Below are 16,654 nucleotides of genomic sequence, written 5' to 3'. Positions count from 1 at the left end.
CTCTTAACTTAGATTTAGACCCACCCTAAATCACTCGTATAAAACATCTTTAAAATGATCAAAATTTCCTTCTAGATGATCCTCAAAATATTAGGTGAGCTAGCTCTAGTCGGGGCTATAGCCTCCGTCTTCATAGTAGCAGCTCAAGGTCGAGCTGCAGAAAGGGCAGCAGAAGAGGCGGCTGGTAGAGACTACATGAGGAGACTGGATGAGATCACGTCCAAGTTGAAGAATAGATTGACTATCGCCAATTGGAACTATGAAAGTAATATTACGAAACAGAATGAAGAACACATGGTAAGTGAAACCCCAAAGAGTTTTATTAGATTTTTATTGCAAAGTAAACTGTTCTTCGGGTGGAAATGCTTGGAACGATATATCTATTATCCTAATATTATTAATTAGTCTCTAAACTTTCAAATTCTTTTTCGTGTTCCTGTTTATTAGTCTATTTATGGTTGTAAAATGGTCCCCAGTTTAAAATTATTATATTTTATTATTACTTCATCACATTCACAACCTTGAACTGTTTTTTGCTTTTTCCGGAGAGTGATGTACTGTTATGTTTATATCAACTTTCCTTACACGTCACATATAACGAAAAGTTATAGCCACTTTCTCAAATTGCAAGAAACCCGAGTTTTAAATAAATCATTGTATTTTTTTAGCTACAAGTAGCACTAGATGTTGCTGAAGAAGAAAAAGAAAACTGGAAAGAAACAATGACGTACTTATGGAAAGAATTTGAAGACGAAGATTTGAAGAGAATGTTCACAAAGTACACAGAACTGGGCACATCCGCTTTGCCAGAGGACTTGAATCAGAGGTTGTTAGAAGCGATCACCAACATGCAGTCGACGTACGCGAAGGCAACGATTTGTGACTATAAGATTAGGACGAAGTGTGACCTTTATGTAGAACCAGGTAACTGGAAACACATCTTTCTTTTATTGCATATTCTTGCCACAGCTCACTAAGGAAGCCTGAGGACTGCTCAACAGCCTAAACCCAAAAATATAAATGGGACCGCTAAAACATTTTAATTGCCAATATTACAGTCAGCGTATGAGCAAGTTCACTTCACGTCATCTACCTACATAAAATTGATTGTGTTCCAGACGTCACGAATATCTTCGCAAACAGTGACGACCCTGAGGAGTTGAAGTACGCGTGGGTGGAGTGGCATAACGCTGCAGGTAGACCGTCCAAAGGGAACTTTACCGAATATGTGCAGATGGACAACGAGGCCGCTCATCTTAATGGTAAGATGATATTATACAATGACAACGTCACACATTCCGCAGTTAGAATAAAAAAAGTCCCAATTATCCCACACGTCGACAGAAACGCGTCCTCATTGGTTAGTTCTAGCTAAATAAGTTTTTGGCAAAAAAAATTTTTTTGGTACAAGCTTTTATCGCTGACTGTACTTTTCTTACGATAGACAATTATGTAATACTCATCGAGACAATTCTAAAAACCCCAAACACAATTAGGTTGCGTTGTTTCGTCACAGAGTTCCTATGACCACCTCCTGTCTCCATCATCAGATCAGTTCGACAGTACCATATTATTGTATTGTCATCAGAACTACAGCTGCCAGTTTTCATGACGCTACGATCCTTGGAAGATGGTTAAATTAGTTACCTTAGATGCCATTACATAGTTTAGTTACATACAGGTCGACCTAATAAAAGCTTGTTAAAAACTGATATATCTCCTGGCATTATCATCGTTGACTTGTCGTTGCTTTTTTCTATCTCTATCTCTATCTATCATCATTGATATCATCCACACAACCCATCCACTTTTGAACTTTTCCAAGGTTTACCTTTTCTTTTACAGCCCTTTAAATATTTGCTGCAGTTGTTTGTACATGGTAGTTTTGCATCTTTTACTTATTCCACCAGGATACGACAGCGTTGCTGAGTGGTGGCTCAGCGAATACGAATCTTCAGACAGCGAGCAGCAGTTCGCCACACTCTGGAACCAAATCAAGCCCTTGTACCAACAGATCCACGCGTACGTGAGAGGCAAACTGCGAGCCAAATATGGGGAGAATGTGGTGTCGGCTAGAGGGCCTATTCCTGCGCATTTGTTAGGTAAGCAATTTGTTTACTTACATGCATCGTCACGTTCTATAGAAAAAAATGCTATTTTCCCATAACGCGAGAAATACCAAACCCAGCTTACCACAATATAAGACAAGTCCAAGTCAAAAAAAAATCTGGCAATATTGCGACCAAATAAATGTCTTTGTCAGCCTGCACTAAGAACCAGATTTGAGTAGTTCTTCATTGTAAAACAGCTGAAAGAAGAAAATGATGGATGATTCTTCGCGACTTGTTTTGTCATGCAAGGAAGTTACACTCTTTTCAGATGGAAACTGTTAAAGTCTGTTCGGAAAGACAAGAGTCGTGGAATGTATTGGGCCCCATACATTCCACGGTTTTTCTCTTTCCGCACAGACTCCATAGGATAGGACAGGAAGTCTCAAAGTCCTAAAGGTCTATTTATTTATCAATTTACATTATCATTGCTCTTTACAGGTAATATTTGGGCCCAGACCTGGACCAACATTGAAAAATACGCCAAACCCTACCCTGATAAACCTGACGTAGATGTAACAGCTGCATTGATCGAACAAGTAAGTTTATTGTTCATTTTTTTCCAATTTCCCCTTCTCGAAAGTGACAAAGCAGTTACACCTACGATTCTTAGCATCAAGAGCTGGCAGGCAAAGCGTGCAGCCTTCAACCAAAAACCACAATAAGCTAGATTTTCTTTCAGATTGGAAGGCCCTCTGATCAAATTACAATCGCTTTCATAAAAACCAGGGTACTTGCCAATTCTTACCGAACAAATCTTACCAAAATTCCCAGGTTTCCTTAGCGAGCCATAAGGACAAATCCAGGATAACTTTAGGAAGTTAACCTCCTCCAAAAAGTAACAAGGCGGTCGTAACGATCCTTAGAGTTCGGAGTACGTTCGTACCGTAAACTCAGCTTCTATAAATGTCACCGCGCTGTTTCAGAACTACACTCCATTGAAAATATTCAAGACTGCCGAAGAGTTCTTCACGTCTCTCAACCTGAAGGGCTTACCAGATCTGTTCTGGGATAAATCCATCATTGTGAAGCCGGACGATGGTCGAGACATGGTGTGCCATGCGTCGGCTTGGGACTTTTTCGATGGCGAGGATTTCAGGTAATCTATTTGGTAATTTATATTTTTTTTAGTATGGTGTGAATCAATATAAAGGAGATCGGAAAGAACCAGAAACGTTGACATACCTTAGAGAGTTAGCAAAATAAGTGGCACTGTAAGAAGCATCATTGGAAAGTCTTACGCAGCTAGTCGATTGCTAACGATAACAAATATTCCTTTTATTAACTTTTCACATCTTTGGTTATTTTAACGAACATTCTACAACATCACCAACTATCTGCTATTTAAACTATGGGATGAAGCTTCATTATGATTGTGAGCGTTAATACCAAATTAAACTTTATTGTCTTCAGAATTAGACAGTGCACAGAAGTGACGAGCGCGTTCTTCAAGACTACTCACCATGAACTGGGACACATCCAGTATTACTTGCAATACAAAGACTTGCCGGTGGTATACAGAGAAGGAGCTAATCCAGGTAATTTCAGCACATCTCAACATTTTCTGGATGTCAAAGACATTAAACTAAAACTAAAGATAACAGCATCTCCCTGCACTTCACCAAGTTACTACCAAGAAGATGTCATATCAGATGCCTGGTCTGACCAGGTATCCAAAGAACTACAATCAGATGCCGACACCAGCTCAAGACGCAACAAGTTTAATAGATAAACAACATTCTAAATTGAACTTTGTGCCGTTGTTACAAAATTTACAAATTGTCAGATAACATTGTGGATGATGGACTGATGGTACAATGCTTTTTTTTGAAGTAACGGTTCTCAGCAGTGAAAGACTGACTTAAGGAGTGAGCTTTTCTGAAAACACCTGCATTAATAGGTACACAAATTTTGCAGGTTTTCACGAAGCGATTGGTGACGTCATAGCCCTGTCTGTATCATCTCCGAAGCATCTTCGAGTTGTAGGTCTGCTGAAGGATGAGACTGATGATGACGAATCTGAGATTAATCAGCTATTCAAAATGGTATGTTAAAACCTGTTGTTAGTCAAGATATTTTTCACGTGCATAATGGTATTTTTGGAGCCAAATACCACCAATTGAATTTTGTTATTATTTATTTTAGTACATGGAAAACCAACAGCGCTATATATATTCAGAAATTACAAAAACTAAAACTTACTCCCGCTAAAAATATACCCAAACAGTTTTGGTCATCTTATATATAAGTAACGTCAGTCATTGACAATGTGTTCTGTTTCTTCCAGGGTCTTGACAAGATAGTCTTCCTTCCCTTCGGATATCTTCTAGACTTGTTCCGCTACTCCGTCTTCCGAGGTTTCACTAGTTCTAGAGACTACAACTGCCACTTCTGGCAATTAAGAGAGGCCCTGCAGGGAGTGGAGCCTCCAGTGACTAGGACTGAAGATGACTTCGATCCTGCAGCGAAGTACCATATTACTGCTGATGTTGAGTACATGAGGTAAGGATTTTCCAAGGTACATGCTTAGATTATATATGCATTCAAATTATAAATTACATTAATTATCCAACGTGTCTTTATTAATGACTAGCTGTTGCCCGCGACTTCGTCCGCGTGGAATCTTATCTTCAACATTTTACATCTTTAGTACCTACCTATAATTTTAATATCCAAGCAATGTTGAAATTAAGTACTTTTCTTTTTTATCACGTTGTATGAAGTTTTTAAGTCAAGTGGATTTTGATGTTAGTTGATGAAATTACTTCTCTTGTATTCTCATAATAGGTACCTATGCCCTTACAAAGATTCAAGTTCCGCACTCACAAAATATCTGATCTCCATACAAACTTTCAACCCCTTTCTCACCACCTTGGGGGATGATTTTCAAAAATGCTAGAATTAGTTTTCATATTTTTTAATTTAATACCTTTTTTTTTGCAAAAAGTTCAAGTTCCTAGCTTAAAATAAATTTACACCCCAAGACGAACTTTCATCCCCTTTTTAACCCCCTTAGGGGTTGAATTTCCAAAAACGTTGCAATTACTTTTTTTTGTAATCGCCTGTTATGTCTTTCTAAGAAGTTTCAAAACCACTTGTAATGGATTCAAACTTTCAACCCCTTTTTAATCCTGTTAGGGGGTGAATTTTACAAAACGCTGAAATTACTTTTCCTGTCTTCTAATAATATCCCTAAAAACAAAGATTCAAGTCTCACATTCGAAAAACTGTTTGATATCCATACAAACTTTTAACCCCTTTTTCACCACCTTAGGGGATGAATTTTCAAAAACGCTGAAATTGGTTTATTGTATTTTAATAATATATCTTTTAACGAAGTTTCAAATTCCTAGCTCAAAAGAAAACTTTAACCCCATACAAATTTTCATCCCCTTTTTAACCCTGTTAGGGGATGAATTTTACAAAACGCTGAAATTACTTTTATTGTCTTCTAATAATATTCCCAAATACAAAGATCCAAGTCCCGCGCTCGAAAAAATTTTTGATATCCATACAAACTTTCAACCCCGTTTTTACCACCTTGGGGGATGAATTTTCTAAAACGCTGAAATTAGTTTTCTTGTATTTGAATTTGATACTGTTTTACAAAGTTTCAAGTTCCTAGCTTAAAATAAAATATGCACCCGAAGACGAACTTTCATCCCCTTTTTAACCCCCTTAGGGGTTGAATTTCAAAAACGTTGTAACCACTTTTTTTTGTAATCGGCTATTTATGCCTTTCTAAGAAGTTTCAAAGCATTTGTAATGGATTAAAATTTTCAACCCCTTTTTAACCCTGTTAGGGGACGAATTTTACGAAACGCTGAAATTACTTTTCCTGTCTTCTAATAATATATCTAAATACAAAGATTCAACTCCACTACTCGAAAAAATTTTTGATATCCATAGAAACTTTCAACCCCTTTTTCACCACCTTAGGGGATAAATTTTCAAAAACGCTGAAATTAGTTTTCTTGAATTTTAATAATATATCTTTTTACGAAGTTTCAAATTCGTAGCTTGAAAGAAAACTTTAACCCCATACAAACTTTCATCCCCTTTTTAACCCCCTTAGGGGTTGATTTTCTCAAAATCGCTTCTTATCTCTTGTACACTTTATAAATGCAATCTGGTGTGCAAATTTCAGCTTTCTGGCTTTTGTAGTTTCGGCTCTGCGTTGATGAATCAGTCAGTCAGGACACTTGCATTTATATATATAGATATCGTGTCCATCGTGAATCCTTCTGTCACTAGGGGTTTCCATTCCATCTCATACTGATGTCGATATCCTGTAAACTTATTGTACTATTGTTTTTTATAAAGTCTGCTAATCCAATGAATTCTCTTCTTTGAGGATGATCGATTTCAACCGCGTGTTGAATCCTTAAGCTCTATTGATTCTTCTTCTTCCTCGCGTTATCCCGGCATTTTTTCCACAGCTACGAAAGCGACTGCCATCTGACAAACCCAGAGGGTAGGCCTTATCGGGATTAGTCCGGTTTCCTCACGATGTTTTCCTTCACCGAGAAGCGAATAGTAAATATTAAATAAGTAATATGACATACATAAGTTCCGAAAAACACATTGGTGCGAGCCGGGGTTTGAACCCGCGACCCACCCACCACCACCTCCAGTGCTTAAGCTTAAGCTCTATTGATTCATCATCATCATCATAATTCTTAAGAGCCTGGCTCTTGTCGGTGGAGTAATCGCCATTCCATTCTCTCTGCCACTGTTTTGAGCTCCTGATACGTCACTGCATTGTTTTTCTCTTTGGCCTTGTCCAAATACGCACTCTATTGATTAATCTTTATTATTTCAGGTACTACATCTCATACATAATCCAGTTCCAGTTCCACCGAGCGCTCTGTCAGCTCGCCGGCGAATATGTCCCTGGTGGCCCTGACAAGTTGCTGTCCAAGTGCGATATCTATAACAGCACGAAAGCTGGTGAAGCTTTGGGGTAAGTTCATATCATTCAATAATGTTAACCGCAACATTTCTTTAATTTTCGAACTGTCCGCTCTTGATCTTATTTGTCAACTTGAACGTTTTGTACACTAGGGATATCAGTCGATCGACACACAAAACCTATGTTCGGTTTTGCAACGGGCAATATTTGATTACGCTAGCTTTAACATATATTCAACTGTTTATAGTGTGATGAAGCAAATAAACATTCAAATATTGTGTAAGTAAGTAATGTTAAACTAAAGTACACCAATAATCATCAATTAAAGTATTGAATACATACAGGGAAAAGAGACAGAGCTTGGCCGGGTCTCCACTATGACGCCGGCAATTGGGCGATGCTTATCTGTCTGTTCAGGGCTCAGGTTACTCTATAGTGATGTGACCATCTGCAACACCGGCCATTGGCCTTCACTAATGAGAGCCACATAGTCCGTCATCAGTTATGATTTAAAATGTAATTGTTTTTCAGTAAAATGCTACAAATGGGCTCTTCCCGCCCCTGGCCTGACGCCATGGAAGTCCTAACCGGCCAACGCAACATGGACGCCAGCGGTCTCATGGAATACTTCCAACCGCTGTATGAATGGCTGCAGAAGGAGAACGAACGCACCGGGGAGTTCATAGGATGGGAAGCCAGTTCTGTCCGTAAGTAGAACATTTGTAACCTTAAGGCATCGTAATAAGACCCACCATGATGGCTGGTCAGTATGTTCTGTTAGTATATGACGTACCTACGTATGAAAGCATAAGAGGACGCCAGAGGATTTATAGAGCGATTCCTGCCACTGTATGAATGGCTGCAGAAAGATAGCTCTGTCCGTAAGTACATTTGTAACCTTATTACAACGTAATAAGATCCACTGATGGTCAGTATCATAGCTTAAGGCGCGGTGTGTAGTAAAATGCGCTTTTTTGTAACCATATTTACAGACTTTTACAAGGATTTCATGCATTATTTTCTAGTATGTATAACTTTAGTCCTTGAACTACGTTATTGCTTGTCAGAAACACAACGGCTCATTATTTTCTCGATAGAATCTTAAGTTGAAAACATGCTTAAAGCTGTCTTTTGATCCATATTTTAGAAGTACTACGACGAAAATGGATATGAAACTTACCTCATTCGATAGCTTTTAAGTAAATCATCGTTTTTGCTGGTCCTTTTATCGATACGTTAATCTTTTCATTCATAATTTTATGAATTCAACTTTTACCTACTAAATTACACCCTACGCGGCAATACCTTGCGCCCATTCCCCGCGCCAGTACGCTCGTGGCCACTGCCAGCGTCGGACCTATGCTAGTTTAGTGGACGTTTCATAAAATGGGTAACCACTGTATAAATATGCAAATATGTTATACACACAATGTTTTTCAACATTCTTACGAAGAAAAGCAAAATAATTCTTAATTACTGTGACATTTCAGACATTCGCCCGTCATATTGTCATTTTATAACAAGTTGGGAAGCAAAGACACACACCCATCTAACCAATCCGGAATTCAGTCACGATTGATAAATTGTGTAAACATATTTTATTAAAGGCTATTTCAAATTGAATCATTTTTAAACATATGTGTACGGGATTCAAATACCTATGTGGGAGTGTTTAGTGTATGGTGGTACCTAACCATTTCACCGCTTTTAGTTTCCGAGTTACCTACATGCGTTTTAAGGGAAGTGGTCGAAAAATGCCTAAAATGGTTTTGTGTTTAATATTAGGTAAGGTAGAAGTACTAGTGCTCGACGCTGCACTAGTATTCGACATGGGTATAGTGTGTAGCTTTCAAATAGAGCTCGACGGCTAATCCTATTGTCTATTGTTAAGTAAAACCGCTCATGCCACGTGCCACAACCACCTGCATAAAAAATACGTACTCCGGTTACTGAGTGCGGCGAGTCGAACGCTACAGAACCAGTCTAAAATGTGTCATCGAGATGACACAAAGGCGCGTTATCGGAGAGCGCACCTACACTGGTTTTTTGAGCGTTGGCCTAGCCGGCGCTCAGGTGCCAAATAAAATAATTAAGACCCTTTTTTGCAGGTAAGTAGCACGTGCGGTTTTACTTAACAATAGACAATAGGATTAGCCGTTGAGCGCTATTTGAAAGCTACACACTATACTTTATGTCAAAGTAATATAGGTTAAATTTGAACGGCGACGATCTTTCTGTATTCAAATTTAATTCTTGTCACTTTGACAAAGTGCCCGTGTCGAATACTAGTGCAGCGTTGAGCACTAGTACTTCTACCTTATTTCCGCCAAGTCCGTAGCGTGCTATATGGAAATTTATTCCAAAAAATGCTGTTTTTATATACCACACTGGTGGCAAGCCAGCATACGACCCGCATTCACCATAGCCTATGGACGCCTGCAGCTACGGGGATGTGACACATCATGCCAAATGTTGATTGATTTTATATAAAATAAAAGTCCTAATATAGTACAAAATAAGCTTTTATAACTAATAGTTACTGATTTTTAAAAAGCGCTTTTCATTTAAAAGACATGTCTAGATCGCTTACCTTCTTTCAAGTACTTTCTAATGCTAAAATAACGAACTACAGTATTCTTCCTTATTTTCAATACCTACTTGCCCGATATTGACTTCTAGAATTAGACCAAGTCTGCGACGATTTTGATTGCACACGCAGTGCAAGTGTTAATCATAATTTCATGAAGGTTTGTCGTTCAAAATAACACTTGCACTGCGTGTGCAATCAAAATCGTTGAAGAATTTTCTTGGTCTAACTCTATTCTATTTTTAAGGTAAGTACTTAAGTACTAATTTCTGTCTCATAATAATTGGGTATAATTTGATTAGATTCTTAGTTTGTCGGGGTATACTCTCATATTGTATATAATTTCATTAAGTACTCATTAAATTACGAATTTGCTAATAAACCTTATTCGATATTATTTGCCGGAAAAAATCCCGGAACTGACAAATCAGAATATTCAGAATACCGATGGCGCCAGAATAAGGATGTAGACGTGCTGCGCGGGAATGGTGCGGCGGGGCGCGCGGGGCGCCCGCCCGCCTGTTCTACCACTCGTCTGCTTCACCCCCTCGGAAACGTAAAACTCAACTATAAGAGCGCCTTAATACAGAAGCCAGCAGTCATTGAATATTCCCAGCTGTGCGTGTGGCCAAAATGCTCAACGCGTTTCCTGCGTTTTCGCCTCGAATCGCGATATAACCTTAGCACCATGAATGACCCGGAGCTCCGCGGAGGGAGGCTCAAGCCCCTGTTTTGCAAGCGGCTTCCGAGCTCTCCCTCTCCCTTCCTCCCTCCCTCCCTCTCTGAGAGGGAGCCTCTGAGCAGAAACAGCCACCAGTCTGGCTTGTCGTCTCCTCCGCGAGAAGAACATAAAAATAACCACCCAAGCACCATTTTTTTTCACTCTTCTAAGAGCGGTCATCTCAGGCCAAAAACTTCTTTTTCAATAACCATGTTTTTAATGGTCTTTGTGTTAGGTTTAATTTTTTTTTCTTATTTTACAGAATACTGCACACAAGAACAATTGATGGCGATGGAAGGCTCGGACTTCGCAAAGAAAATGGATACTCTCGTCAAAAAAGAAGTGAAAAAATAAGTAAGTGTCCGACATATTTATAAGTACAAAAAGTTCTCGTAACAAAGCATAGTATTAATTAGTTCTAAAGTTAGCACAAGATTGATAAATTTCTACATTTCAAATGTAGGTTGAGGTGAAGAGCAATTTGCACTTAGTGACGCATCTTCTAGTTGATCTTTTGGTTGAAAGTTATAAACTATGCAACAAATAAACAAATAAAATTAGTATAGAAGGTAAGATGAAGGTGTATGGACACTATTGAACACTCAGTACACACACGTGCGTGTCCAGACCCCCCCCCCCTAATTTGAAATGACTTAATTTATGAATAGCCCCTAACGGTCACCGAGCAAAGCCTCAGACAAACAGAGGGACATGGCGAAACTATAAAGTTGACTACGGACCCCTTATAATGAAGAACCTAATTTTAAATTGAATGTATTGCTGACAATGTTGTTTACGTGGCGTTTGGTACACACCTAGACTAGCAATTCTCTAGACCGAGTTTAGAGCAATTATTAATTCATGCAACCGATGATGCCAAAAATGCGGGGGTGCGCGGGACGAGGTGAGCAAAGTCCCGTGCCGTGATTGGTCCGTTCAAAGACATGGACGTCACACAAAGACACTTTCGACTCGAACATGGAGTAAAATTACCGTATATGGGTGGCAGAGGAGGTAGCGCGACCATGCTAAGTCTGGTGGATGTTTTGTCTGTGGGTACACACAATGTTTATATACATATTATGTAGAGTCGACGTCAAAGACATTATGTTTACATTTTTCGCCTTATTACAAAGGGGCAAGGTGCAAAAGAATAAACATATTTTTTACGTCGACTGTACCTATGCAGCGTTTATTTTCCATATTTTAATTCTTGTGTTTTCGTCTTTTCCAGATCAATACTAGACACAGTAGCTGAGGGGTCCGCGAGAGGAATAATTTATTATCAATTTATCATTGTACATAAACGTCATATAAGAATTATTTTAAATTTTCTAATATTTCTTATTTCTTACACCTAAAAAATAACTTTTTTTTAATCTGGCTGGCTAAATTGAGGGATTCTATAAATACTCACGTAATATCAGATCGGGTAAGACAAACACTGGGACAAGAGTAACACTTGTAGGGAATCCTCATACTGTTACTCTTGCTCCGAGTAAAATAAATTAAATAAACTATATTTGTCTTGTCTTACCCCATCTGACCTCATCTCTCTTAATTGCGGACCTCGTTTTCAAGATATTTTTCGAATGTTTTTATTTATCTTTCACATGATAGCGAGCCAGTCATCCAAACGTTAAGACATTCTGTATTTATAGAGGTTGGCCCCATAGTAAAACTAGTTCGGTATGACCTACATTATTCATCCCTCAGAGTTTGGCCAATGATAACAAAATCAACCTGTATATTTGTGTCGAGGGAACAAGAAGTAGAGGCAGAGCTCCAACTCGCTGGACGGATCCACTCCTGGAGGCAATTAATAGTGGCACACAGTCCGCACTTCTTCAGGCTCAGAACAGAGCAGCCTGGAGGCTTCTTATAGACAGAGCTACTTATGGTGGTCACGACCCTCAGCTGTGAGGATAACGACGAAGAAGAGAAGATTTGTTTGCGAACCCTTGACAATCGCTAGCGAATTTCTGAAAGTTCGCGTACTAGTAAACCAGCGATAAAAATCTTAAAGTTAACAACCTTTCTTAATACTGTTACGCGTGTTTTTGCCCTGTCCTAAATGTTTGAAAGGCAGGATGTGACACAACGGCGACACAGCCCTGACCGGCTCGCAGAATGGCCAGACGATCATTGTTCCATGTGGTAACTCATTGGACAACAATCTAGAAAAATCAGGGTGTCTGTAATAGGCAGACATCGTAAATTTTATAGCAGCGGAGTAGTGTTAACGGATAGACTAGGGGCCCGATTCGGATTTTGAAAAAGATATGTTTTAGACGTCACCAAGATACGATAACGATATGTTTAAGATCTAACCTGTCAAATTTGACATTTGCGTGATTCTGGAGATACTCTTGAACGATTTCCACAGGATATGACTTGGAGATCCAATTCACATCTAATAGATATCTTACTCTATCTAACGTAAAAGTGACATTGGCTGCCCGAATTGCGCTGCAAAAGAGAACTAGTTGATATCTAAATTATAACGTATCTAGAATGGATCTAGTACGTGTCGCCTCTTGTGAATATCTTGAAGTTTGAATACGGCAGTAGGAATCCTCTAGATCGAGTTTAGAGCAATTATTTCATGCAACCGATGATGCCAAAAATGCGGGGGTGCGCGGGACGAGGTGAGCGAAGTCCCGTGCCGTGATTGGTCCGTTCAAAGACATGGACGTCACACAAAGACACTTTCGACTCGAACATGGAGTAAAATTATCGTATATGGGTGGCAGAGGACGTAGCGCGACTATGCTAAGTCTGGTGGATGTTTTGTCTGTGTGTTAACGGAATTGCGGCCCGATTCTAACTGTGTCAGTGTCTGTGACGTATTTGTTTGAAGAAATGTCACATTTGACTTGGACATATCTAATCCATATCGTTTCTAGATCTATTAATTGACGTATCTTAAAGTTCGGATCCGGCAGGGAGTACAGATAATTGCAACTGAAATGGTAAATTAAGGTTAATATTACCGCTATTTAATCATTATGGTTGAAATTGTTTATACCAATTCTGTTAACACACTCCGCTGCACCAAATGTACTATAAAATGTACGATGTTTGGTAATAGGTAATAAACAGCACAGGTTTTGTATTTAGGTCAGCAGTGCTCTGTAAAAATTTTCAAACTCGATGGGTAGTATGACAGCTGTCATTTCAACACAACTTGAGAGCTTTGGCGTTCTTATAGTTTGTTTTTTTATCATTAGAAATAAGGTAAACAATCTTGACGTGTCTTTTAATTGAAAAACACATTTTAAAAATAAGTTACGGCAAATATGTAACAATTATAAATCTAATACGATCATTTTTATTCATCTACTTTCATAAGTAATAGTTTTTGATTTTTAAAAAGCGTTTTTGAATTAAAAGACATGTCAAGATCGCTTACCTTCTTGGAAGTTCTTTCTGATGCTAAAAAAAACGAACTATAGGTTATAAATTATATGGAGATGACACATGTCATCCTATTCATCGAATTTGAAAAATACTATAGCATCCTGAGACCCAGCAGCACTTTTGTTTTGAATTTGGAACCCATAGACCACCAGTTATTCAACAACAGGTCAAAATAAGTATCTTCGATTACAGAATCTGTGCAAAAATTTGTACGCAGCGTCGCAGAAGGCTAAAGTCAGACCACACGCTTAGTTTTCATGCCGAGTGTTACGTCAAATATGGACCTTATAGCATAGCATAAATGGATTAGTAGAAAACATATATATGTATGCTTTCTACTGACAAGTTGTGCAAAGTTGGCGTGCTCAAAGTCTATCGCTTCTATTTACTCAGGAATTATAAATTTATGATGTTTTCTGTGTAGAGTTTATCTTTGATGGACTCTGGTAAATTCTACGATGCTCACAAAAAATTCCTACGTCCTACATGAATCTAATTATAACTAACTTCAATAGAAATTACAAAAAATGTATTGATTGAAAGTTTATTTATAGCACATGATTGGCCGTAAATTGTTATTTTTTACCAATACTAAAAAAGGCGAAATGAAGAATAGCCAAACTAATTTGCATGGTGATATAAGTGAGTGACCCAACAAAGAAAATTCCACGTTACGTACAAAAACTACGCTATCAAATGCTTTGTCCTTTTTTACCAACGAAATTCTAATCTAAATACATAAACAATGACATCACGTGTTTTTGTGTACATCAGAATTGTATTTTTTGCACGTCCTATATTTTCCGCTCTATTTCTTCTCGTGCACATTCGCCATCAGATATATCGAAGCGGCCTAGGTGTTCACAAATATCTGAACGCGTTGACAATACAGGCGTGTTCAGATATTTATGAGCACCTTGACACATTTAAAGCCAAGCAAAGCCAAGCTTAAGGCTTTAAATGCAGTTTTATAGTTCTTATTTCCACCATCTTAAGGTTTAAAATATAAATTATCGTCAGTAGAAGGTTGTCAGTCATTACCACTCATACCGACAGCAGTGATGGTCATTTTTGACGATGTGGGCGGGGTGGTAATGTGACAAATTGTTATTTCAAGTACAAAAACCCTAATTGTAGTAACATGTAACAAAAGAGTAGGAAGCGAATGTGGATTTGACATTAGAATCAAAGAATATAATACTCACTAGGAGAAGAACGATAACTCCATACAAAAAAATGTCCCCTTCAAAAGTTCGTTTATACTACTAGCGCTCGGTAGGATACCATTGTAATTAGAATTGACAACCCGTTTAGCCTAGCGGGTATTGGCAGTAATCCAGTTCAGGAAGCTAATGGTCCTGGGTTCGAATCCCGGAGAGGGAATTTCTTTTTGTATTTTTTTTTTGGGGTCAGGTTTTTAAGAGCCCATCAACGTGCACACTAGCGCCACTGCTGAATACATTAAACTAATTTTTATGTTTCTGGATTCGTCAACCTACCCGTTCAAAACTAAAACGGCCGTTTTTATTTTGAGCTCATAGATTGACGAATCCAGCAACATAAAAACTAGTTTGATGTATTCAAAAGGTACTTAAATACACAATACAGTCAGTAGCGGCCCCTTTTTTAAATACCTGTCGTTAAATTTAAATAATCACGATTATTTATTATAGCAGTGGTGCTAGTGTGCTAGTGGTGCTAGCTACGTTGTACTAGTGTGCACGTTGTTGGGCTCTTAAATTAGCATATCACAAATAAATAAAGAAATACGTTATAAGATAATGATTTGGTACTATATTTAAAAATTCGTCAAATATAAAAGGTTACAAAAAGTTACGTATTATTAAGATATAAATATTTTCATTCCTATTAGGATTACTGTACATATGTTTGGAGCAATACATATGAATACATACATTGATATGGCAAATGGTTACAAGTTGTTATTACATCTATCCGGTTATCGGACATTTCTGCTCCACAGCTCCACGCAGCGTTCTTGGTCACCGGAAAACTAGTCTGTATATGCAGCAGACACGTGCCCTTTGAGCTTTTTCCAAGAAATCATATGACGGGCCAGGATTATATTATTATCTCACGCTCAAGCCATGATTCACTTTCTAAAACAAAATAGTCACAAATTAAACAATATAATCTAACTTCCTAATTACAATTACTAACGTCGCTAATTCCTAAGGTCTAAATTTACCAGCTTACTCGTAAACAATGAGAGGTTTTACATCTATGATGAATTTAGATTATAATTTCGGACGCGATATAGCGTCCGCGGGACTTACGGGGATAGTAAGATTAAATTATTATATTTGAATTTGGTAATTAGTACGCTCATTTTTATTTAAAGATTGATATATTTCTTACCTTGAAATTATCGCTGTTTCTGGTTTACTACAACGGTTTCCACACACACATTAGGGCTTTTCATAATCCGGATAAGAATTGTTGATGAAGTCGCCATTGCCGGATACATAATACAGCAAGGAAGGAAGAGAGACAACGGTTTAAAATTTAACTAAGTCTGTGCGAAGACGCATTTAGATAATGTTGCTCGTACATATTAATAGTTTTTATTTTTAAATTAATAGGTATATAAATATATTTCAAGTGAATAAATCGTTTTATATGAAAATTAATATTTTTAGCGTTAAATGACTTAAATGACAGCATTGACATTACAGACTTTTGTCTTGGCTACGTTCTTACCGGCCAGACCCAAATCAAGGCCTATCAAAAAGGCCTATTGACAAAGATTTTTTTTAAATTTTATCAAGGAGGGTAGAGGCACGTCTACCCTTCATAGATTTTATGAACATAGACAAAGACAAACTGAAATAGATAATAATTTACATATTTCAAAAAATTAATAATAAGTTACATATGACTTTGAC

At 38.0% G+C, this 16,654-nt stretch overlaps 1 protein-coding gene across 1 annotated transcript in view; it reads left to right on the top strand.

Annotated features, from left to right (window-relative positions):
- Positions 1–10,682, top strand: part of LOC134664713 (angiotensin-converting enzyme-like) — a 72,130-nt gene extending 61,448 nt beyond the window's left edge. The window contains exons 14-25 of the mRNA XM_063521459.1: positions 76–297; positions 669–924; positions 1,119–1,262; positions 1,911–2,102; positions 2,550–2,647; positions 3,035–3,207; positions 3,522–3,646; positions 4,026–4,153; positions 4,396–4,610; positions 6,931–7,071; positions 7,552–7,727; positions 10,591–10,682. Coding sequence (XP_063377529.1) covers positions 76–297; positions 669–924; positions 1,119–1,262; positions 1,911–2,102; positions 2,550–2,647; positions 3,035–3,207; positions 3,522–3,646; positions 4,026–4,153; positions 4,396–4,610; positions 6,931–7,071; positions 7,552–7,727; positions 10,591–10,682 — 1,962 coding nt within the window. The remainder of the gene's footprint in view (positions 1–75; positions 298–668; positions 925–1,118; positions 1,263–1,910; positions 2,103–2,549; positions 2,648–3,034; positions 3,208–3,521; positions 3,647–4,025; positions 4,154–4,395; positions 4,611–6,930; positions 7,072–7,551; positions 7,728–10,590) is intronic.
- The last annotated feature ends 5,972 nt before the right edge of the window (positions 10,683–16,654 follow it).

This window comes from Cydia fagiglandana, chromosome 5, assembly GCF_963556715.1.
Source record: "Cydia fagiglandana chromosome 5, ilCydFagi1.1, whole genome shotgun sequence".
Classification (NCBI taxonomy): Eukaryota; Metazoa; Arthropoda; class Insecta; order Lepidoptera; family Tortricidae; genus Cydia; species Cydia fagiglandana.
Note: the sequence above shows the minus strand (reverse complement) of the source record. Positions and strands in the feature narration are given on the sequence as shown.